At 40.5% G+C, this 25,148-nt stretch overlaps 4 protein-coding genes across 4 annotated transcripts; 1 reads left to right on the top strand and 3 right to left on the bottom strand.

Moving 5' to 3' along the window:
- Window positions 1–75: 75 nt before the first annotated feature.
- On the bottom strand, window positions 76–997 carry LOC135704492 (pupal cuticle protein C1B-like). The gene is made up of 2 exons (XM_065225978.1): window positions 911–997; window positions 76–849 (listed from the first exon to the last, which is right to left on the bottom strand). The coding sequence occupies exons 1-2, from the start codon at window positions 920–922 to the stop codon at window positions 205–207; spliced, it is 657 nt and encodes a 218-aa protein (XP_065082050.1). The 5' UTR covers window positions 923–997; the 3' UTR covers window positions 76–204.
- Window positions 998–7,173: 6,176 nt separating this feature from the next.
- Window positions 7,174–7,976, bottom strand: LOC135704493 (cuticle protein 16.5-like). Its single transcript, XM_065225979.1, has 2 exons — window positions 7,867–7,976; window positions 7,174–7,801 (listed from the first exon to the last, which is right to left on the bottom strand). The coding sequence occupies exons 1-2, from the start codon at window positions 7,876–7,878 to the stop codon at window positions 7,223–7,225; spliced, it is 591 nt and encodes a 196-aa protein (XP_065082051.1). The 5' UTR covers window positions 7,879–7,976; the 3' UTR covers window positions 7,174–7,222.
- A 906-nt stretch (window positions 7,977–8,882) lies between these two features.
- LOC135704467 (cuticle protein 16.5-like) lies at window positions 8,883–9,780 on the top strand. Its single transcript, XM_065225943.1, has 2 exons — window positions 8,883–8,979; window positions 9,035–9,780. The coding sequence occupies exons 1-2, from the start codon at window positions 8,968–8,970 to the stop codon at window positions 9,710–9,712; spliced, it is 690 nt and encodes a 229-aa protein (XP_065082015.1). The 5' UTR covers window positions 8,883–8,967; the 3' UTR covers window positions 9,713–9,780.
- Window positions 9,781–16,926: 7,146 nt separating this feature from the next.
- On the bottom strand, window positions 16,927–17,477 carry LOC135704506 (cuticle protein 16.5-like). The gene is made up of 2 exons (XM_065225987.1): window positions 17,469–17,477; window positions 16,927–17,412 (listed from the first exon to the last, which is right to left on the bottom strand). The coding sequence occupies exons 1-2, from the start codon at window positions 17,475–17,477 to the stop codon at window positions 16,927–16,929; spliced, it is 495 nt and encodes a 164-aa protein (XP_065082059.1).
- Window positions 17,478–25,148: the final 7,671 nt, after the last annotated feature.

Genomic DNA, 25,148 nt, shown 5'->3' with positions numbered 1-25,148 from the left:
GGGATGGTACAATGTATTGTGATGACTGCCAGAGGGATTTTCCTATATCTTTGTCAAATGAGGGATCTCGGAAAATTTGATCTGTGTTTCTCAGATTTATTTTTTTCAACAAAATATTCTTAAACTATCTTGCAGGCTTGATTATCCCACTTGGTCATCAATAAACAAGAATAGGAACACATTGGGTAGATCGTCCAATAAACCTTAATAGGCATAAGCGATCGCTGGGCTGTTGTACTTCATGAAGGAGCTGGTGTAGCTGGTGGCATGGGCCGGGGCGTAGGTCAGAGGGGCGGAATGAGCGATGGCAGCTGGCTGGGCGATGGCAACGGTCTTGGTGGCCACTGGGGCAGAGTATGACAGAGCTGGGGCGTAGCTACGAGCATATGACCGAGCTGGAGCAGCAGAGTAGGACAGAGCTGGGGCGTAGCTGCGAGTGTAGCTCAGTGCTGGAGCAGCGGCATAGGTTTGGTGGGCGATCGGGGCAGCATAAGTCTGATGGGCAATTGGGGCAGCATATGTCTGATGGGCGATTGGGGCAGCATAGGTCTGATGAGCGATTGGGGCAGCATAGGTCTCATGGGCAATCGGGGCACTGTAGGTCTGATGGGCTATTGGAGCACTGTAGGTCTGATGAGTAATCGGGGCACTGTAGGTCTGATGGGCTATTGGAGCGCTGTAGGCCAGATGACGAGCAGAGTTGTCGTATCCGTAGCTGTAGGCTGGGCTAGAGTAGGACAGAGCTGGGGCGTGGTACGAGCTGTAAGCCAATGGAGAGGCCTGATAGGTGGTGGCTGGTTGCAGATATCCAGCGCTGGAGTACGCCACGCAGGCAAGCAGGACGGTGAGCTGGAATGAGATTGGTGATAAGAATCAATATTTCAAGATGTTTCTAGCACAGATGAACTACCTTAAAGGCCATTTTTAACAAGTTACTGGGGATGTTTTCACTGGAACGAAGCGCTGAACAATGATACTTTTTCGATGATCGCCTTCAATATTTATATCAACAAACTATTTTCAGCTCGCAGATTACCCAGAACATCTACCAATGACCTTCCACAACATTAAATCCAGTCACAATTTCGATTTTCCTTATTTCCAGTGTCCCATACGGATGGGTATCGTCTTACACATATAACACTTAACGGCATCCGAAAAAGAACCACTCGCGTGTGACGTTGTGTGCAATCGCAAAAACTGCTTCGCTTCGCTTGCCCCAGAATGAGCAGAAGAGAGTAGCTACCAACAACAGCCGAAATCTGTCCAAGGACACCCACTTAGCAAAGCGGTATAGAACGAAACGGTCCAGTAAAAGGTGACGTCGAAAAACTGTTCTGGACTCGTGCACGGCCGATGAGAGTGGCTCGAAATAACGACGAAACTTTTTCTCAGTCTATGAGTATGGCTCGATTTTCCTCATATTCAGAAAGTTGTGCCTGGAAAATCGAGGACCCTACATTTTCCTCTTTTGAGTCGAATTCGACACAGTCACTGAGTTACTCTCATTGGCCGTGTGGTTTCAAGCCGGTTGACATTTGCACATCTATAGAGAATTTACGGCACAGTTGACTCTGACCTTAAGATCGGAACCTACACACAGCTGTAACCTACAGATTTGCAAAAAAACAGGATTGCGAAAGAGATGATGGTGCTGCTGCTTTCCTTAAGCTTGTCGAGAGTCGGTACACATGCAATGATTCTCGTTCAATAAATCTTGTGAAGAAGCGTCCCTCGTTAATAGATTTTGATTACAATAATCGGCTACTCATCTCATCCGTCTGAGTGATAAAATATTCACTCAAGACGACCAATTTCGATGTTATTAAAGTCATAAAAGTGTCTCATTAAGGATCATCAAGCTGATAATAACATGGTAGCCAATTCAAAACGACATATATCTCAATAAAAGCGAAGATTGGTGTGTGAGCAGACGAGCAGAGCTAGTGGCGCTAGGTCAGGGGCCACCCCTGTATTGCATGCATAATTAAATGGTAGCAGAGTGGAGGCATCTGATCGGTATAATCAGCATCACCATCTTCATAAGCAGAAGCACCTGGTCTCGGTTGGCCAAGTTCGTGCATTGACTATTCATTGGGATGAAATGTGAATGGTGCATAAATCCTTGCTCATGTATCTCTCTGAGGAACGGAATGTTTGCATTTGGGCGAATTCGAATTTACTTTGTAAACATCAGACGATCCAACGATCGGAAGTACCAAAAATCAGTGTGTCGACAGCTACAAGTACGTTTTCAATATAGTAATGTAGATTTCAAAAATGAGCTTGTGAATTAAAGGCAATTTATCACGGAACCCTTCTAGGGCCCAGTGGGCTTAGATTTTAGCAGTAATCCATTTCATTAGCTTATCTAGAACAGTCTAATAGATGATAAAAATTAATTGCACTGGGATTATGTGCTTAAATTTAAGGAAACATGCTTTTCTTCCATGTATACTTTTATGCAACTTCTATTATGTTGAGCAACAGCTTCATAAATCATCAATTCTCGATTACTTTTTCGAAGGGACGTATCTGCATTTATTATTGTTTTCTCAAGCTTTTCTGATGCGTATAACGTGGTAATGATTGAAAATGGATGCAATCATAACGAAGTGAGAATCTTGCTATCGCAATATAATGATGATGACATCGATCATCCTCTTCCCTCGGCTGATCATCAACGTCCACGCTGGCATATGTCATACTGACACCTGTCATTTATTGAGCCCTGGTGGTAAAGTTGGCGGGGGACTCCCAACAGTTTCAATGTGCACTCACGAGATGGCACTGCGATCACATAAGGGTGGTGTATCCATTGCCTTGTTCGAGGAATTGATTTGTGGGATATCTTGTTAATGAAATATCTTTTTTTTTGTGGGATATCTTGTTAATGAAATATCTTTGAAGGAAGAAAAAGGAAGAGAAGCCCGTCCCGGTACATGTAAACTCGAAGCTCGTCTAGCAAAATTGCCCGGTGAGTCAACCCGTTGCCCATCGACCACTTTTCGTTCAATCCTAGTGTATGAAAAATATAGACGACAACTTTTTATGTTCAAGACCCCGATGAAAACTTTATGTAGAAGTATCAAAATGCAAGGAAAATTGTTTTCTTTTAAATTGTGGAAATTTGTGAGTTCATCCCATGGGATGATTTAAGCTAAAGGAAAATCAATTGTGAACTTCTAAAATATTAAATAAATTTAACCATTTCATTTTAGTATTTTGATCTAACAGTTCCTTCCGACTTCTCTGGAACTTGTTCCATCTGCAAACCTTATATTCACAATCCCTACCCTGCCATCCCCTACAGAAATTACAGGTTTATAGTGAGAGAATGTACCATATTGGAAAAGGGTTCAGAGTGGCTGAGCTGTTCGTTTGTAGTTTGACCAATTTGGCTCTACAATTTTAAACTTGTTCTGCATTATTCACATGTTGTAATTATTGAAAAGAGCTCGATATAAGATAGCCACAGAAAACAGACGTTGAGGCTCCAAAATTTCTCTAAAAACTTGTGTAAAGATTCCTATTCGACTTAAGCGCCACTAACGGCGACTTCCCCACTTAAAAACCCTCTTTTACAACATGATGGCGCTGGCGTTGCAAAACTTACACTAGACACTAAATGCTGGTAGCGCCAAGTGGCATTTATCGATACTAGCGCCAAATTGGTCGAAAGTGATAAATTTATAGAGGAAATCAGGAGATGCTAGCGCTACGTAACGGCAACGTTTCCACTTAACTTTACACAAGTTTCTGATCGAACTTGGACGTCTGGTCTCTGTGAGATAGCTTAATACAATTGAATAGAAAGGCCAAAATCTTACCGAGTAGTTCAGCTGTTCTGATTTCGGTACAGTTTGTTGAGGTCGGGTATAGTTTCTGAGTATGGATGCCCATTTTGAAATAACTCATATTAGCACAGAGTAATAGTTTTATTGCTAGGGAACTTTCTTTTGGGATCGTCTTTTCTTAATACAATTCGCATTATTCATACTATATTATATTAATCATGATCAGTCTTAGAAAATGTTATATGTTCAAGCCCCGTTCTAGATTTGTTCGTTATTCATATCTTATGCATTAGCCGGTGGTGTAGTGGTAAGCGTGACTGCTTTCTAACACCCCAATGGGTCTGGGTTCAAATTCTGAAGTCATGATATTTACAAATAAACGAACTAGATAAAAAACATATTTACCAAGATGAAAAATCTGAATATTTCCGTCATCATCCGCTAGAGTTAAGTTGATTCCAAATATCGATTTCCCTTGACGCGTAGCTGAATCAACTTTCAGACATACGAGTTTGTTCCGGAACAGATCGGACATGAGTTTCCGCATTATTTCAGCAGCACGAGCTAAGTAAGTCAGTAACGTATTCCTTTTAATGGTAAGACCGCAAGCCTTCCATGAGGGACCCGCGAGCATCTGCATACCCTGCCACTGGGGGAACCTGATTTATAGGTTATGTTCCGTAGCTAGCAGAAGCGTTCCAAGAAGCACTTGTTTTCGATCAGTTTCTGCGGTAATTTCGGACGACGACGACGACGGGCGAGGACGCTTTGCCGTACTTTGCTCGCCTCCCCTGCCTTCCACTATCAAATCCAACCGGTGGGCGACATCTTTATGACACGAGATGATATGGCGCTTGAAGTTCCCCGGAACAAAATTAACCTGCTCGTAGCTACACTCCACCACGTCCCTTATTTTTTGTTTCAAAGCACCTCGGTTCATTGCGATTTTTATTTTCTGTGTCGAGTACTAACTACAATGGTCCGTTATCGGCGCGAACGAATAATGCGAATGATACAAATGCAAATGGAGCGCATGATACGAGCGATACGAACGATACGAACGGTAACGAATGAAACTTCTTCTTCGACTTTTCATGAGTGGGCCGAATCGAGTCTGAAATGGAGATAGCACGAACAGCACGAAAATTTCTCTCGCCCAGGTCACTCACCGAGACGCATCGCATTGACAGCGTTTGATTCATTCGAGAGTACATGCTTTGTTGCATCTGTTTTGACTACTTCTGGGAACATTGAACGAATTTGAGTGGTACGAAGCGATAATCAGCAACCCTGCCTACCTGAGAACAAATGGGAACACGGCCAGATTTTCAATAGGAAAAAGGAAAAAAAAAGCGAGAAAACGTAAGATAGTAAGCAGTCAGAAAGGATTAGGCCATTTGGAAACAGCCAATTTATACTGGACGGAACTGGTAAGTAGGATAAGAATTGTAAAAGGTGTGTGCTTGCATGATTTACCTATTTAAGAATTACCTATAAGCCACATGAGAACCTCATTTCCTTCAATTACTACTCCATTGCAGCACACACCTAATGATGATCACTAACATTCATATAGTTTCAGCATTATCGACATTTATAATCAAAAGGTGATACGACCACCCATGTGTGTCTAGAGTATCGCACGAGCTGACGAGTGCAACGGGAAGGACAGTAGGTGTATAGACTAGAGGGTTGATCCCTAGATAAGCCTTCTTAGCGGAAGGCACAGCCTATACACTGAACAATTACAATTACAATTACAATTACAATGAGTACGTGCGTGCGTGCAACGAATCATTACCAACATAGGAGAAAGTTCGGTAAGATCCTTCCATTGCATTATTTTATGATTCTTCAATATTGTACAAATATTTAAACATTACACACAACTACACATAATAACTCGGAGCGTTTGGTACGGTATTTCCACGCATCCTTCCACCCCTGCAGATTCCCATTCATTTCCAAGAATCATCTTTGCGGCAAATACAACGCAGTAGGCCTGGCCGTATTGATGTTTATATCATATCTCAGATATGCTGTAAACATCAATGATCATCAATGATGAAGTAAAATGATTAGACCTCATCTAACCTAATCATTTTCCAGGATGCTTTCTCGTACTGGCTGCGTTTGTATCAGATTAGATTAGATTAGATTAGAATGCTTGTATGAAAAAGTTTTTTGTTTCGAGATGCGCAATGTGGTCCCTGAAGCATCTTAAAACATTATTCGCGGGAACTATCGAGCACCGATCAAACCCTACATTTACTATTTTTGCAATTAATAAACATTTATAAGTCTCTTTGTCAACTTCAAGCACAACGTTACATTACTTTTTTTTTTTTGCTGTGTAGTTATCTACAGAAAATCAGCTAAATTGGTTGAAGGAGAGCGGAGAAATAAGGGTGGGTGGGCGGTACTACCCACCACATAAATGAATGGATTACTGTATATCGGAAAGGGGCGTAAATAACCGCTTAGGTTCTGATTACATGTATGCCAAATAGGTTTTAAAGTGCTAAAAAATGTAGTCGTGAAGGCCTCGTATAAAGCTCTAGAAAGGCCTATGGATTTCGAAATTAGCGTTTGAAACAAAATAAAAATAAAAATAAAAAGAATCCAAAGCTAACAAAAACCATTGTACTTTGGCGACGGTGATTTCCTGCCATAGCCAGAATAAAAATCATTGATATTATTTTAAATTGTCTATGGGTTCTTCACTCCTTCGCCTGTCCAAGTCATCGGTGTCCGGATCATTAGTGCGGCACCACTTCAAGCGAAGATGATACCATTCGACATCTCCCATAGCGAGTGGTGCAGATCACATCGGGCATCTTTTTCGTTTCAGGCGAGGGTGGGATGGGTAGCTGAAGGATCGGCCTGACGATTTATTAAATAAACGACGAGATTTTTGACATGCTTGTTGACACACGCCACCCGGCTTCTGTCGGTCTCGCTATATTCACAGCTGTGCGTCTTCGTTTGTGGTCAAAATGGATAATCATCACCGGAATGGTCCGTGGGAAATTGAGCGTATCATCTTCATTGGACATTCGCCACGGTACCGGTCGTGAACCGGTTTCGGCATATATGTGCGATCATAAATATCCACGGTTAATGACTTTTCACACGCATTCAACAAACGGCAATAATTGGCGGCACGGATTGGTGTGGAGATTTCGCACCGAAACCGAAAGCGAAATTATATTTATCGCCAAATTATGCGGTATTTATAATGGCACCTGCGAAGATGACCGATGGTGACTGGAGGCCCGCAGGGTGCAAGGTATTACAACATGTTTAATTGAATGAAACGCGGTTATCGGATGGCTGATGGTTGCTTCCTACGGGGTAAGTAAATATACACATGTGCTTGCGTGAACCTTAAAATTTATTCAGCGGAACAATTTGGCTTCAGGGTTTTAGTAAGCATAGGCGATCTTAGGACTGTTGTACTTCATGAAAGAGCTGGTGTAGCTGGAGGCATGAGATGGGGCGTAGGTGGCAGTCAGCAGCGGGGCGGAGTGAGCAATGGCAGCTGGCTGGGCGATGGCAACGGTCTTGGTGGCCACTGGAGCAGAGTAGGACAGTGCTGGAGCGTAGCTGTCGGCATAGGACGCAACAGGAGCTGCCGAGTAGGACAGAGCTGGGGCATAACTGTGAGCATAGGACAGAGCTGGAGCGTAGTTGTAGCTGTGAGCATAGGACTGAGCTGGAGCAGCCGAGTAGGTTAGAGCTGGCGCGTAGCTATGAGCGTAGGATAGGGCTGGAGCAGCGGAATAGGCCTGGAGGGCAATTGGGGCAGCATAGGCCTGGTGGGCAATTGGAGCGCTATAGGCCAGATGACGAGCAGAGTTGTATCCGTAGCTATAGGCTGGGCTTGAGTAGGACAAAGCTGGGGCCTGGTACGAGCTGTAGGCCAATGGTGCAGCCTGATAGGTGTTGGCTGGTTCCAGATATCCAGCACTAGCATAAGCCAGACAGGCGAACAGGACGGCGAGCTGGTGAATAGAAATCAATATTATAGAAATAATTTCTTAATTCGTAAGAGGATGTTATTTATCACCTTGAAGGCCATTTTAGCGTTTCAGTTGGTTGTTTTTTGCACTGCAGAAGTTGAAGACACAATGATACCGTTCAGATTTTCACCGTCAATATTTATACGAAAAAAAGTAAATCGTCCAAATCTATCACGAAGCACTTCACAAAATGGATGGATACAGTTTTTCGTATGTCCTTGCAGAATTGCGTTATTTATCGCGAATTTCATTACAAGTCAACTCGAGCCAAACCTTCTGGTTCGCTCAACCATGCATCCGCGTTCGCTAAAATACAGTTTTTCCAAATCCGATTAATCCGATTCAGAACGTGCTCCAATCGGTCACACCTAGTGAAGGAAGACTTCAATGCAGTTACTGACTTTAAGCTACGAACCTGCATTGCATAATTTGCCCACATCGTTCGACAACGCATCAGTTACTTGATTCTCGCAAGCAAAGCAGAAATAAACAAGAACAGATCCATACATAATCTAAAGTAGATCGTCGCCTTGGCTTATTTCAGTCCCATACATCCTTTTCATACCACATGCACACCACACTCACCGAGCTAGAAGACAACAAGACCGCCTGTGTCAACCTTGAACTTTCAAACTGCCGCGTACTGCAAGCGAGCTCTTTGCAGTTATTTTGGTTTTTGTTTTGCTTTCTTGCTTTGCTTGTTGTTTTCCTTAGTGTCAAACAATTCAAGCGAAGCAGTTGGTCTACATAGGAAGATATTTTCTCCGTGCTTTGATTGAGTTTTAATTCCTTCATCGATCTGAGTTTATTCAATCTGATTCAATGGTGTGCATTTTGGTGCATCAGTGTCATGCTTGATTTTGTCTGTTCCCGAAAAGTTGATCCAAAAACGAACGGCAATTAAAATGAACGGTAAAAATTCGAGTGTGCCACTGAGTAAGAAGCGAATAATTGCCGGTACGCAAGGACATCCGGAAAGTGTCAAAACCGGGATGCAGTCTTATCGTCGTTGGGTTCCCAGTAAAGTTCAAAAGACTTAGTGCACGTTTGCAGTTTATAGTATAAATATTCGAAGTGAGCATCGAAAAGGCATCATTGTGTCTTCAGCTTTTGCAGTGCGACATCAACCAGCTCAAAATAACTGAAAAATGGCTTTCAAGGTAAATTTTCAATCATTAATTGTAATAGGTATCTAATATTATTCCTAATCATCAGCTCGCCGTCCTGTTTGCCTGTTTGGCCGTCGCCAGTGCCGGATATCTGGAACCGACTACCTACCAGAGTGCTCCATTGGCCTACCACGCCCCAGCTCTGTCCTATTCGAGCCCAGCCTTAAGCTTCGGATACGAGAAGTCTGCTCGTCAATTGAGCTACAGCGCCCCGATTGCCCATCAGACCTATGCCTCCCCAATTGCCTACCAGAGCTATGCCGCTCCGATTGCTCATCAGACCTATGCTGCCCCAATCGCCCACCAGACCTATGCTGCCCCGATCGCTCATCAGACCTATGCTGCCCCGATCGCCCACCAAACTTATGTTGCTCCAATTGCCCGCACGTACGCTGCAGCCCCTGCTCTGAGCTACGCTCCAGCCCTGTCCTACTCAGCTGCTCCAGCTCTGTCATACGCCCCCAGCCATGCTCCAGCCCTGTCCTACTCGGCTGCTCCAGCTCTGTCATATGCCCGCAGCTACGCTCCAGCTCTGTCCTATGCCCGGAGCTACGCTCCAGCAGTGGCCACCAAGACCATTGCCATCGCCCAGCCAGCAGCCGTCGCTCACTCCGCCCCTCTGCTGACGGCCAATTCGGCTCTGACATACGCCCCGGCTCATGCCACCAGCTATACCAGCTCCTTCATGAAGTACAACAGTCCTCAGATTGCCTATGCTTACTAAGGTGATTCCATTCTAGTCTTTGGTAATGTGAAAATTTTGAGTTGTTGAATAAATATTAAGATTTCATAAATCGTTCTTTTTTAATTCGACATAATGATATTTATACTTATCTTGTTTTTTTTTTAACTCCACTCACTTCGCTATAAAAAATGTTTTTAAGATTTGTGGAATCTTTGGATGTTATACACTGAAACCTCCGTTTACGAAGTCTTTTTTTACGCAGTATTCAATTTACGTCCCTCTTTTTACGAAGTAAATCGCAAATATCGAGTTTTCTTTTTGTGATTTTGGGAAACTGGGATATACTGTGAAATATCCCACAATATGGGTATTGTTGGAGTGACGTGTAGGGACCGGAAATCGATGTCTGTCGCCATTTTGAAATCCAAGATGGCGGCTTCCGGTAACATAATAACTTCGAAATTCTGTCAAATACCCCACAATATGGGTATTTTTGGAATCGGAGTGACGTGTACGGACCGGAAATCAATGTCTGACGCCATTTTGAAATCCAAGATGGTGGCTTCCGGTTACATAAAAACTTGGAAATTCTGTCATATACCCCACAATATGGGTATTTTTGGAATCAGGGTGACGTGTAGGGACCGGAAATCAATATCTGACGCCATTTTGAAATCCAAGATGGTGGCTTCCGGTTACATAATAACTTGGAAATTCTGCCAAATACCTCACAATATGGGTATTTTTGAAATCGGAGTGATGTGTAGGGACCGGAAATCAATGTCTGACGCCATTTTGAAATCCAAGATGGCGGCTTCCGGTAGCATAAAAACTTAGAAATTCTGTCATATACTCCACAATATGGATATTTTTGGAATCAGGGTGACGTGTAGGGACCGGAAATCAATATCTGATGCCATTTTGAAATCCAATATGGTGGCTTCCGGTAACATAATAACTTGAAAATTCTGCCAAATACCTCACAATATGGGTATTTTTGGAATCGGAGTGATGTGTAAGGACCGGAAATCGATGTCTGACGCCATTTTGAAATCCAAGATGGTGGCTTCCGGTTATATAATAACTTCGAAATTCTGCCAAATACCCCACAATATGGTTATTTTTGGAATTGGAGTGACGTATAGGGCCCGGATATCGATTTCCGACGCCATTTTGAAATCCAAGATGGCGGCTTCCGGTTACAGAAAAAATGGCAAATACCACCACGTCACCCCGATTCTTAAGATACCCATATTGTAGGCTATTTAACATTATTTGTATGTCTATATTTAAGTGGAAGTCGCCATATTGAATTTCAAAATGGCGTCATACATGGGTTTTCAGTCCTAATAAGTCACCCCGATTCCAAAAAACCCATATTGTGGGGTATTTGACAGTATTTCCCAGTGTTTCTGTAACCGGATGTCAATATCTTGGATTTCTAAATGGCGTCAGACATGGATTCTCGGTTCTCACAGGTCACTCCGCTATCAAAAAATATCCATATTGTTGTGTATTTAACGGTATTTTTTTCTGTTTTCCTGTAACCGGAAGCCGCCATATTGGATTTCAAAATGGCATCAGACATCAATTTCCGGTCCCTAAACGTCACCCTGATTCTTAAGATATCCATATTGTGGGTTATTTAACATTATTTTTCTAAAACAGCAAAACGGTTTATCTTCCATTTAATTCCACTTAATTAATTTTGGTATCCATGACAGATACGTATTTCGACTACAATGTGCAGTCTTCATCAGTGTCATTCCCACTAAAGAACTTATCAAAATCTAACTCGTAGATTAAAGATGGATTCTTCAGTGGTGTTGAGTACTTGGCACTGATGAAGTCTGCAAGTAGTAGACGAAATACGCGTATCTGTCAAAAGATAAGCAATTATAACGGAATTTAAAGGAAATAAACCAACCCACTCAAAGCTCTTCATTTTCCGTCTGGTTCGTCCAGCGGGCTGAACTTCAAGACTTCAAGGTAAGGAAGGTGCCTAACTGAACCGATAAACAGAATACGGTGGCCGAATCCCGCGCCAGGAAGCTGTACCACGAGTGGTTGGTGCAGCCGAAATGCATCGTAATGGTCGACAAAACGTACATTAAAGCGTACCCAAGCAGATCCCCGGCCTAGAGTTTTTCATCGGCAAGTTCCGCCTGAATGTTCCGGAGAAGTTCCGGAAGAAGAAGGTCTTCAAATTTGCCAAGAAGAACTTAGTGTGGCAGGCGATCTGTGGGTGTGGCAAATTCAGCAAGCCGTACATAACGACCGGCACCATCAACGGCCAAATATATAATAAAGAATGCCTCCAAAAATATTGTGGAGTGATCCGGTTCCAAGCTGGCTAAAGTGCTGAAGATGCCGAAAACAACAGTTTGTCGAGTGCTCAAAACCTACAAAGAAACCCTGAGTGTGGAAACAAATCAGCAGACCTCAGTAAAAACTGGAACCAGGGATCGTCAGCTGCACAGCAAGGTGTTGAGGTGCGTTAAAGCCAACCCCAGTCTTTCGATCCGAGATGTGACCAGAAGCTACAACGCCAACTTTCAACCGGCGCAGAACATCCTTGCCAGGAAAGAATACACGTCGTACAAAGCCAGTAAACATCCAAATCGGCACATGAAGCAGAATTCCGTGGCCATAAGCGTATAAGGCTCATCTTGTACGACCATGTTTTGACGAAACACAAGGGTTGCACTTTGATCAATGACAAAACATACGTCAAACTCGATTTTAAGCGCTTCCCGGTCAAAAGTTTTACATCGCGACTGGACGTGGGGATGTTCCGGGTAGATTCAAGTTCTTATCTACCGACAAGTTCGCGAAGAAGACCATGATTTGGCAAGCGATTAGCAGTTGTGGCCTGAAAACGGAACCATTCGTCGAAGAATGCCTGGAAAAGCGTGTATGGCTGATCATCCGCAAGCATAAGGGCAATTTCATATTTTGGCCAGCTGCCATTACTCCAAGGTGGTTCTGGAGTGCTATGCTGTCAACAAGAGTGGAATAACGTCCCTCTGTGCTTGTTCAAAATTGCTCGAAATTATCATCTCCAACTATATGTTCAACAGAACAAAAAGTCACATATCTACGAATCAGCATGGGTTTTTCCCCGGAAGAAGTGTAACCACAAACGTCACTGAGTTCACTTCGATCTGTCTTCGAAATATTGGGCAGGGAAAGCAAGTGGATACAATATACACTGACTTGAAAGCTGCATTTGACCGGGTCAACCACTCCATTCTTCTGGCTAAACTACGCAAGATGGGCTCATCTGCCAATTTCGTTCAATGGCTCGAATCATATCTCTGCAACAGGACTCTTGCAGTAAAGATTGGATCTTCAACTTCTGACTGGTTCCGCAATACCTCCGGTGTACCTCAAGGAAGTAACTTGGGACCGTTGCTATTTTCGCTGTACATCAATGACGCAACTGTGCTTCTGGAAAATGGATGTTACTTTATTTATGCTGATGATACAAAAATCTATGTGATCGTTGAAAACGAAGACGACTGTCTGCGACTCCAGGAGGCACTGGACAAGTTTGCATTGTGGTGTCGTGCCAACAATATGACCCTCAGCGTACCTAAATGCCACGTCATTAGCTTCCACCGCAAGAAAAATTTCCTTCAATATGAATATGTCATCGACGGAACCACCCTATCACGCGTGCAGACAGTGCGTGATCTTGGAATTACATTGGACTCAAGTCTCACGTTCAGGAACCACCACGAAGATGTTATTGCGAAGGCACGACGGCAGCTTGGTTTCATTGGAAAGGTGACAAAGGAGTTTCAAGATCCTTACACATTGAAATCGCTGTATGTTAGTCTTGTTCGTCCAATTCTCGAGACAGGCTGTATTAGATGGGATCCGTTTCATATCACCGTGATCGATCGCATAGAGGCCGTTCAGCGCAAATTTGTGCGATACGCTCTTCGCAACTTACCGTGGAATGACCCGGTTAATCTGCCACCCTACGAGAATAGATGCCAACTACTGGGATTGGAAACGCTGGAACAAAGGAGGAAGAACGCGAAAGCTGTATTTGTAGCGAAACTACTGAACGCCGAACTTGATGCACCGAATCTTCTTGCTCTCATCGACATTAACATTCCCGGCTATGCACTCAGGAATACCGAATTTCTTCGCTTACCACGCTGGCGACAGGACTACGACGGTAACGAGCCAGTACGTGCAGTCATGCGCAATTTCAACGATGTTTATAATTTGTTCGACTTCAATGAAAACTCTGTTCAATTTCGCTCAAGGCTAAGAAGAATGAATTGATGTTGATGCTAAGAATTATTCATTAAGACAACAAATTGTCGGATGAAGATATCAAAGTAATAAATAAATAAATAAATAAATAAATAAAAGATCTATGTTTTCCCCTAGCTAATGAATCCTCTGAATTTCCCGGAATTTCAACCAATCGAAAAATACTGGGCAATTTCGGAGCAGCGATTTCGACGAAGCGACGGGGCAGTCAAGGACATTCAGCTAATGCGGGCAAAATGGAAGAAATGTGCTGATTCCGTATCCGTTTCCACTGTGCGGGTGCTGATAGGCTCCATCAAGATGAAGGTTCGAGATTTCGTTCGACCTGGAGAAATGTAACCATCTAATGCTGTAAATTTGAAGTTTTAATAAAAGTACTGTAAAGCAACCATTAATGGACTTTTTAAACTTATTGAATCGCAAATTACAGGTCTTTTTGTGCGTACCGTAAAACGGGGTAACATTGATAATTTTTTAAAGTATATTCTAAATATATGAGCAATGAATATTTTTCAAATTTTATATTTTTAAAACAAGTACTGAGGATCCAAGAGCTACTTCGTTAGTAATTTGTTTAACGGAAATTAAAGCATTTGCACTATATTTTTAGCTTTGTGACCGAACATCAGTATTTTGATTTGGGGTTTCTTTGATAATGCTTGATGAATGTAGAAGAAAATGCGTGAAACTTAAACATTTTAGTTCTTTAAATATGAAACTTTGATTGAGTATATAATCAGAAAACATCATAGGCAATAAGATTACAACATTGAATTTGTGATGACTATATCGGAAATATATTTCATAAGTAATGGTTTGAGTGCTTTTTCAAACATGCGAAAAATACGAAAATAGTTTCTTAATATGTTTGTAAAATATGTAACACATACTATATAAAAACTATATACGATATCAACGGAAATACCCTAAGCTACAATGTGGAACCAATATTTCTAATTTAGAAAAAGCGCAGCGAGTAAATTTAATCTTTATATTATACTATCAAAGTTACCCGCATTATCAAAGATACCCCGTTTTACGGTACCAGTTTACTTTTACACAGTACGAACGAAACGTGTAATTTTCTATCTGCTGGGATGTAACAAAAAGACCACATGATAAATCATATATTTTTACATGAGATTTTAAAATTACATGTCACCATTGAATTTACATGTCTTTTCTGTAAAATTAAACCTCCATGTAATGTTGCTCTTATTATGAAGGTTAGAAATAAAATCATTTTGAGATTTTGTTTTTTCGAATCATTTGGAATTAATACAAGTTAAAGGGCACTATTAATTGTTTAAATTTATTCACTAACTTTGTTTCCAATAAGATTCACAATAACACTTTCTAGGCAAGCTCTCGTCGAATAAATTCTTGTAAATGACGGTGCCGTGTTTGGCACGGATGTGGATGACACACAAATTAGTGGAATCGATCAAACCTGACAAATAATCCTCATTGACTTCTGCATCACGGTCGAGATTTTAAGGAGCAGATCTGGGTTTGTAAACTTGAACAATATCACGTTCCAAATGCAGGAACAGCAAACGGATCAGCAACACAGTCGATTTCTGATGGAGACGGATCTCTCGAAGAGCAGTTGTTTCTATACTCGTTTCTGGATGGTTGCGATGAGGCTTCGTCATTTTCCCGTCATTCGGAACACTCACGAGTTAGCTGATAACAACTTAGCTAGATTCCATAAAAATAGACCATAATCTGACACAGCTATTTCGAATCAAGAGCAGAACTGTTTTTTAATGCGTGCAACTTTCCAACTGGTCGCCATGATACTTTGCTGACAAACGTCAAACGCCGCAAGCCAAAGACATGATGCGTTTACGTTAAGAACATGTAAAATTATAGTTTTTAAGATGGAAATTTGAATGTGCTGCATTAGATTACATGGTGTTTCATTTAAGTTTAAACCATTACGGTAAAATTATAAAAAAAAATAGATCCAATACTAAATTGGATGTAATGTAATTATTATTTGCATCTTATCTGTTTGAAAATTCTGTGCGATACTGAATTACGTTAGCATTTATTCAATTACATTTCAAATTAAATCACCGTTAATTTTCATAGTAAGCCTTTATAGACTTCAAAGTCAGTGAAGTTGATAGATGAACTTTGACATAGCCTATTACTGTTGTCAGGGACTGTTTATAAACTACATAGACATTTTTTGAGAGGTTGTAGGGAGTCTATAACCTCTCAAAAATATCTATGTGGTTTATAAACAGTCCCTAGGCAATCGTTCATAATATCTTTTAATTTGTATGAACTATAGACACTCGCCAACCCACTCCCCATTTCCTTCAAGTAACATAGTTTATAGACAGCCATTTACATATTAATTTGTAAAACATATTAAATGTGAAACATTTTTGTGTATATCGTTTATTCAATTCTACACACTTAGAAATTATTATTTTTACACGAGACGTAATTCAACTTTGCCGTGAATCATGGAACGTAAACAAACATGGCATGTAAAATTAAGTGTCCTGAAACTGAAACATATGCAACTCGACGAAAAGTGCGTTTGATTGAATTGATTTTCTCGTCCTTTTCAACTGATTCTTATGTCAAAAGGGCCGCTTGCATGTGTCGGTCTCAGGGCACTGAAATTTACATGTCTTTTTCGTAGTGTGTACTGGTCATATCAACAGGTGCATATACACAGCAAAAAATTAATTTTGATATCACATCAAAGTGGATGCACTACAATCATGTCGAAAATTTCATGTAATTTTTATGACCACATAAATAAACAAATGCAGCGAAAGCAGCGTAATGTCAGTTCATGCATTGTATTAATGATAATTTTGTCCTTTTTAGCAAGTAATATTACACCATATTTTCGACATGATTGTAGTGCATCCACTTTGACGTGATATCAAAATATTTTTTTTGCTGTGTAGTCCTCTAACAAAATAACATGAGCGGCTTTAATAAGCGTATTGGCCGTGATGGTTGTTGTAGCCAAGGAGATGGGCACCAGCAGAAACTGGGGCATAGTTGAAGCCATGGGTAGCCAGGACTGGAGCAGCAACGGCATGAGTGGCATAGGTGTTTTGGTGGTATAGCTGAGGCTGGGCAACGGCAAGTGTTTTGGTGCTGAGTGGGTCAGCATATGAAGAATACCCATAGTTGTCGTGCGACAGAGATGGAGCGTAGCTGTGGCCATACGAGAGAGCTGGAGTGCCATACGTGCGAGTGAATGGAGTGGTGGTATATACGTGGTTAGGGGCAGCCAGGACGGGAGCAGCGTGAGCGTATCCATGATGAGCTGGAGCGGCGTATTGATGACGGGTGAAGGTGTTGTAGCTCACGGCTGGAGCAGACAAGTAGTGGGCAGCCGCTGGAGTGGCATAGGGCACGGAATGTTCCGTTCCGGCGCTGGCGTAAGCCAAGGAAGCGATCAGGACTGCGAACTGGGGTAGCAATTAAATTAGTTCATTATACTTTAAAACATTTTTCGATCACTTACCTTAAACATTTTGATTAGAATTGCTGCGGTTGACACTGCAAGACGTTGACTGAAACAATGATACCGTTTCGAATTTGTGGCAAAGTATTTATAGTGTTAAAATCGACCAGTCGATCACCTAACAATCATACAATCAATCAAAATGTTAGGAAGAAGCGATAAATACAATCTGCTTAAATTTTTCGTGGGTGAGTCCTTCAATTTTCGGTGCACCAGTTCAATTTAATGTATTGGGTATAGTACATGATAGTTGCGTTCTGCTACCTTTGTTCATCACCGCACATAGATATACGCCGCAGCAACAACTTTCCAAAAATCGATTCCGGTGCGATCAGTTATGTCAGTTTGGCTGTTCATTAACCTTTGGCCGAAATATCCATCATACTTAACTAGTAGTAAATTGTTTATACAACCTTGTGCAAATTGTCACATAGTTTCAATCAGCCGAACCGAGAGTAAAGCGATAAATTACGGGTTAAATTTTTCAGCGAATAAGCGATGCGTTAAAGGACATTTGCAATAATTATAAAATGATATCGGCAAGCTAGATTATTTCTTCCGCTATTTTTGTTTTTCGAATTGAAATGGAACAGAAATGCTCAAAAGTCATATGACAAATTATTATGATGATGATAGTCCTATCTGTTCTTCGTTCAAATTAGAGGTGGGCATATCGTTTCTCAATCAAGTGGCTGGATTTGGTAAGTTTGTTCCAGTTGTATAACGTTCTTATAGATTTGTTATCATTGTTCTGGATTTCTTGATTTTGAGAGTTTTTGAGATTGGCTTTTCGCTGATCGAAGTGTGTGATTGAGATTTTTTTCTCTGTTCGGGACCTAACACCACTGCGACCAGTAATTTGATCTATTGTGGTATATCCCGTGTTCTTAGTTTAGTGCATGTCGTATTACTCCATCACTATTGAGAAATAATGAAGTATTCGATTTTTTAACAGTTGCCACTCTTGCATTGTAAGGTCCCGTTATTTATACCCTTCGGAGTGTTGAAACACCCTCCAAAGGCGCGCCCCTTTGTCAGTCAAAATTGGATTCCTTAGCAACAAAATTAAGGTATGACACTGATAATGACCATGCATCAGAAGACTAGGGGTCTTAACCACTTCAAACTAGGGAACAACGAAGAGAAGATTAGGAATCACATAGATGAAGACAACTAACTCATTTTTTTCCTTGTTTCAAGATCATCCTCGGTAGACAAAGCCGAGTCTTGTCACTATCAACAAGGCATAAAAAGTAACAAGGACTAAGATGTGTTCCTTGGATGACTGAAAAATCCTGTTCCCCTAGTTTGAAGTAGTCAGGACTAGGAATCGGTGGTAGATCTTACATCCCATAACGTACCACGAAAAGGTGATCAACCCACGTTAAGGGGGGCAGGTGGCCAGTGAAAGTTATATGAAAATATCGTTATCTCTATCACATTATCGTGAGCTTAAGATTTAACAGCACAACATTTGTGACACTGATGTTACAAAACTGCCATTGGATCTATTGATTATAATTATTTAAGTTTATCAGAAGTTCCCTTAACTTAAGTTTATGTTTAGCTCTTCGATGAAGAGGCACCTTTGGATTCACTAAAAAATAAAACATTTAAAATTCTTTTTACATTATATCTAAACCGTATATTTTAAACGCTAACATTTTTTCTTAGCCTCCGCTTTAGCCTTATACCTACTTCTTTGAAGCCGTGATTTTTGACACAAATGCAACAAATGTTGACTTTATTATGTGTAACACTCGAGTTATCAAAAAGATATTTCGCGCATAAGTTTTTGTATCCTTTCAAGGAAGAACATTGGTAATAATGTAGATGAATAGGGTCGGTAAATGCTGGGTAATGCGCAATACAGATCCCATTGAGATCACTAGCCTCTTCCCAGTAATTCCTATCCCTACCTCCCCGTGGTACCGGCTGGGAGCTGTGAGCAACCTTAGGGAAGATCGGGTAGCCAACCTCGGTGGGAACTTTGGTCATAGGCTGACATGGAAGGGGGGGGGGGGGGTTTGCTTCGGCAAGCCTGAGCGTCTGTTCCCCATGTTAGGGGCGGCTGAGCTACGTCCGAGTGCCAGTGAAGGACTCTAAGCACAACTGTGCACCCTGGTCCTCCGGAAAGTTAGGGGGTTGGTGTCAGGCCCTGCGAGCCAGCCGTAAAAAAGCATTGCAACGGAAAATCAGCAACAGAGAAATACGAACCGAGACCAACGGCAACGACCCCAGCGACGAAATAGGACTTGCGATTGGAAACTTAGGTTGTTGACTTTATTATGTGTAACACTCGAGTTATCAACAAGACATTTCGCGCATAAGTTTTTGTATCCTTTCAAGGAAGAACATTGGTAATAATGTAGATGAATAGGATCAAAGCAATTGATTTTTGGGTATTGATAAATTCAGGATAAACCATCAAGCGGAATACCAGAAACGTAACAGTTCTTATGAAAAAAACGTACTGTTTTCGATACTTCCTCCCTTTCCAAATATAACTCAGTTTTTTCAACAATTGTTCGAGCTTTAAAAAATCTAACTAGACATATAGATTCAGGAAGGTCTATTTAACAAAATCCAAGCGTAATATTCAAAGAAAGGAGCCAAAATCCATCTTGGCTGAACATAAAACCAAATTTTAACAAAAATACGTAGTTTTGTCAATTTAAACCTGGCTTTGGGTGTGGGTATAATCATCACATATGAATTCAGCAAGGTCAATTCTATTAAATCTAACCATAACTTTCAAAGGACAGTATCAAAATTCAACTTAGCAGAAAAGGAAAACCAAAATAAACCTTTTCGAATTACAAACCCGGTTCAACCTTCACGTATGGATTCAGCTAGGTCCATTCTAAAAAAATACAAGCCTATTTTTCAAAGATATGAGCCAAAATGCAATTTGGCAGAACCGAAAAACCAAATTTCTATGAAAATACGGATGGATTCAGCAATTCGGTAAAATCCACTCCTATTTTTCAAAGGAAGGAGCCGAAATTCAACTTGGCTGAACAAGAAACCCAAATTTCTATAAAAATACGTACATTTGAGAATTCAAACCCAGTTTTCTAAAAAATTGTGCATGCTTCAAAAAATTTACCATCAGGAATGAATTCAGCAAAGTCCATTTTATAAAATTCAAGTCTATTTTTAAAGATCAGAGCTGAAATTGGCAGAACAGAAAATCAAAGTTTTTATGAAAATACGTACTTATGTGAATTTAAACTCGGTATTCTCAAAAATTGAAGAAATTCAACCCTCATGTATAGATTCAGCAACTTCTATTAAAATACAAGCCTATTTTTCAAGGATAGAAGCCAAAATTCAGTTTGGAAAAGCAGAAAAATTAATTTTCTATGAAAATACCTTCTTTTGTGAATATTAACCAGGTTCGTCCTTCCGGTATTCAGCAAGTTCCATTCTACAAAATCCAAGCACAAATTTCAAAAGATTGAACCGAAATCAACCTGGCTACAAAAAAATCTACCATCTCGTATGAACTCACAAAGGTCTATTCCATAACATATTTACAAGCCTGTTTTTCAAAGGACGGAGCCAAAATCCAACTTGGCTGATCAAGAAACCCGAATTTCTAAAAAAAATACGTACTTTTGTGGATGTACACCCAGTTTTCTCAACAATTGTGCTTGCTTTTAAAAAAAAATCTACCATCAGGTATGAGCGCAAGAAGGTCCATTCTTTAAAATATCAGCCTAATTTTCAAAGGATGTGAATCTCACAAGAACGAGGAATGGATCTAAGGGAGCGGAATCTACGTTAAAAGTTAGGTGGACTCCCTTAGGAAGGTTTTGAACTACTTCAGAAAAGGTTGGATACCATTTGGAAAATTTAAGCTCAAAAAATTGTCGGTTCACTTCGGAAAACTTTCTACACTTTCACTAAGCAAGATTGTGTCCTTGCCAAATGCCAAAGCTGTTAACAAAAATCTGGAGCTCACTTAGGAAAATATCAAACCCGTTCTAACTAGTTTGGTTTCAGTTCGGAAAAAGTAGAATCAATGCAGGAAACCTTGGATTCATTTAGGAAAAGGATTAATCAGCTAATGTTGCCTCACTTCAGAAAATGCGAAACCAATTCTTTAAAGATTGGATTTGGAATATGTTGAATCACTTTAGGAATGTTTTGACAACTTTAAAAAGGATTGAATAACATAACAGAAAAGTTTAGACTCAGTTAGAAAATATTGATGACTTAATCGAAAGTTTGAACTCACTTCAAAAAAGTTCAGACTCAGTTTTGAATCCGCTTTGAAAAGTATCACCTCAGTTAGGAATTTCCTGAATCGTTTCTGATTTGGTCTCACTTCTAAAAATTTTAAACCAATTTTGAAAAGATTGGATTTAGCTCGGAAGTTGTTGAATCACTGTAGAAAAGAAGTGAATCATTAAGTATCATTGCAGAAGGTTTGTAAGATAAGAAATGTAGATCGAATGCAAAAATCTGGCGGCTACGGTGGGCTGGGCACATTGTAATAATGTCGGATAACGACCTACTGAAAATGGTTCTTTGTAGTGATCCGACTGGGACAAGACGAAGATGTGCGCAACGAACAAGAGGGATCGATCAGATTGAAGGTGGCTTACCTAGTGAGTTGCCTAACAAGATTAGGAATGATGTTCGATAAAATCCGTTTTCAACAACTGAAACCGGCTAATCCGATTTCAAGGACCTGTCATGCCGTACTGGTCAAGTACCAATTTATGTGAAAATTCTTTAAAAGAACAAGGTGTTACAACAACAACAACAACAACAACAACAACAACAACAACAACAACAACAACAACAACAACAACAACAACAACAACAACAACAACAACAACAACAACAACAACAACAACAACAACAACAACAACAACAACAACAACAACAACAACAACAACAACAACAACAACAACAACAACAACAACAACAACAACAACAACAACAACAACAACAACAACAACAACAACAACAACAACAACAACAACAACAACAACAACAACAACAACAACAACAACAACAACAACAACAACAACAACAACAACAACAACAACAACAACAACAACAACAACAACAACAACAACAACAACAACAACAACAACAACAACAACAACAACAACAACAACAACAACAACAACAACAACAACAACAACAACAACAACAACAACAACAACAACAACAACAACAACAACAACAACAACAACAACAACAACAACAACAACAACAACAACAACAACAACAACAACAACAACAACAACAACAACAACAACAACAACAACAACAACAACAACAACAACAACAACAACAACAACAACAACAACAACAACAACAACAACAACAACAACAACAACAACAACAACAATGGCTCATTAGTGCCGTAGTTTGTGCGAGAAGCCGGGATATTGAAAAAATAATAGGAACGTAAATTTACGCGTCTGATATTGACTTTATGAGCAATGGCGCTCCTCCTTATTCTCCGTTGTAGCTTCTTTGTTGCTGTCTGTGAGGTTGGGGGGGAGGGGTTTGTTATCACCACCTTTGTAAATTTTGACCCACTTCGCCTGCTGGTCTACTCTTCTATCGTTTAGTTGTTGTACCCACTGGCTTGCATGCGATTCACCCCACTTATTTTGTATAAAATTCAAATTCTACTAACCTATCACATTTTTAATAGACCATAGGTACATATTTACTAACATTTACTAGCCCTACTGCTAACCCTAAATTTAATCCAACACCACTTAACTCTAGAGACGTGATTCTACACAAAATAAAAGCACAGATAAAAAATACTAACAATTTGTAACAGTCGGTTACACTATCCCGCACCTGGGCGAAACAAATGATTAACTAAAAGTTAACATTTATTTCACCTAGAAACTAGCTAACACTCAGTACAAACAATTAGATATTTACCGGTAAAATTTTCAAATAACCAACGTTTGAATAATTACAATTTCGCGTAGCAGTTAAAATTTCAATACCTGTTTTAGCCCATTACATTAACACATTAAAATCATGAGCAACTAAAAGCTAAATTTCAATTAAAATTTGCCATAATATACCAGGAGTGATTTTGTTTAGTGTACATGTGAGTCTGTTATCACTTATCAGGATCTACTACTTCCTTTTTTTAAGCCGTTTAACAACTTTATTCGTGTTTTCGGTTTTCGGGTTCTCGGGTCTACTATAGCAGAAGAAGATTCAGTTTACCTACGTCTTTGATCGCGCGCGTACCGTATTCCTGATGTGTAGTGGATACAGTGAAGCTGTGAGGTGCTACGTTTTCTGGGGTTATTGCTATTAATGTAGTTGGTGATAATCTTGATTAAAAGATGAGTGAATTTATTTCCGTTCCTTACTATGTTAGGCTGACGAAACAGTTTCTTTCTAGGTTTATTCATCAGTTGGCCACCTGGTATGAGGGAATAACCCTAGCAACAATCATATTTCGTGGTATCATGTCATCTAATTATGTATTCAGGTAAGTCGCAATCTATTCTAGGTAAATGTTTCTCCATCTCGACCCTAACTCATTGCCATCTCTGCTACTGAGAGGCACTAGCCTTCTTCTATGCTTTTGGCTTTTGTTTGTGCACTAACAAAAGCCTATCGTTTCCTTTTCTATCCGGACTGGAATTATCGCACGGAGACGAAAAACTACCCAAAATTAAGTACTTTTCCCTCAATTCTGGGGTTCAGCCCAATAACCCAAATTTGAGTAAATCGCATATAGTAGTTTCCATTTAACACCAGCAAAAAAATTACCTGCTCTTAAGTATATTCTACCCAAAATTAAGTTTAATTCACGTAAATTTGAGAATATGCAATTTACTCAAAAGTAACTTATTGGGCTGAACTATATCGTTGGGTCGAATCTCTCGTTCCTTTTTTGACAACAATAACGAGTGCAAGTGAGAGGCTGAAGTCAATATTAAGTAAAAAGAACTCATATTTTGGGTAGTATTCTTTCTCTTTTTCAGCATCCCATCTTCATCAGCGATGGTCCCACCGCTCGGCGCCTAATACATAAGTGCCACAGTCGGAAAAAGTGTTAGTTTGTTTACTAAAATGAACCATGCCCATTTTGTTATGGCATGTTTGCTATAAGAAATGCGCCTCGTGTTTATTAGCGAATTTCACATCAAAGATTGATTAATTGAGTAGGAAATCAGTTTGGCACGGCATTTGTGACCAGCATACACCTTCCGGTAGTATGAAACAGGTCAACAACTGTTCAAATCCACAGATAAAAATTTTTGTTTTGAATTTCTGTATAGCAAAATAGTGAACTTTTCGTGAACATTAACGGCAAAGAACTCACCAACACTGGGAGACCGTGAGTTCCTGCCCACCTGTCATAAAACCGTCTTGGTCCCACCTGACTGCTGAGATGACGTTGATAATAAGGGGCTGTTCATAAACTACGTAGACAGTTTAGGGGGGGGGGGGGGGTTGAGAATTATCCACAGCCCATACAAATTTTAAATTTTTTGTATGGACAATTGTCTACGCAGGGGGAGGGGGGGGGGTCAAGAATCCCAAAAAAACTGTCTACGTAGTTTATGAACAGACCCTAAGGTGCCATAAAATTCATCCTCTCTGGTGAAGACGTAAATGAACACTCACGAGTACTATTTACATTGCGAGACGACTTCACGAATCGGAATC

This window comes from Ochlerotatus camptorhynchus, unplaced genomic scaffold (assembly GCF_037179485.1).
Source record: "Ochlerotatus camptorhynchus isolate MF236.1 unplaced genomic scaffold, CSIRO-AGI_Acam_v1.1 ptg000242l, whole genome shotgun sequence".
NCBI classification, from domain to species: domain Eukaryota; kingdom Metazoa; phylum Arthropoda; class Insecta; order Diptera; family Culicidae; genus Ochlerotatus; species Ochlerotatus camptorhynchus.
The sequence above is the reverse complement of the archived record's forward strand: the minus strand, read 5'-3'. Positions and strand labels throughout refer to the sequence as shown.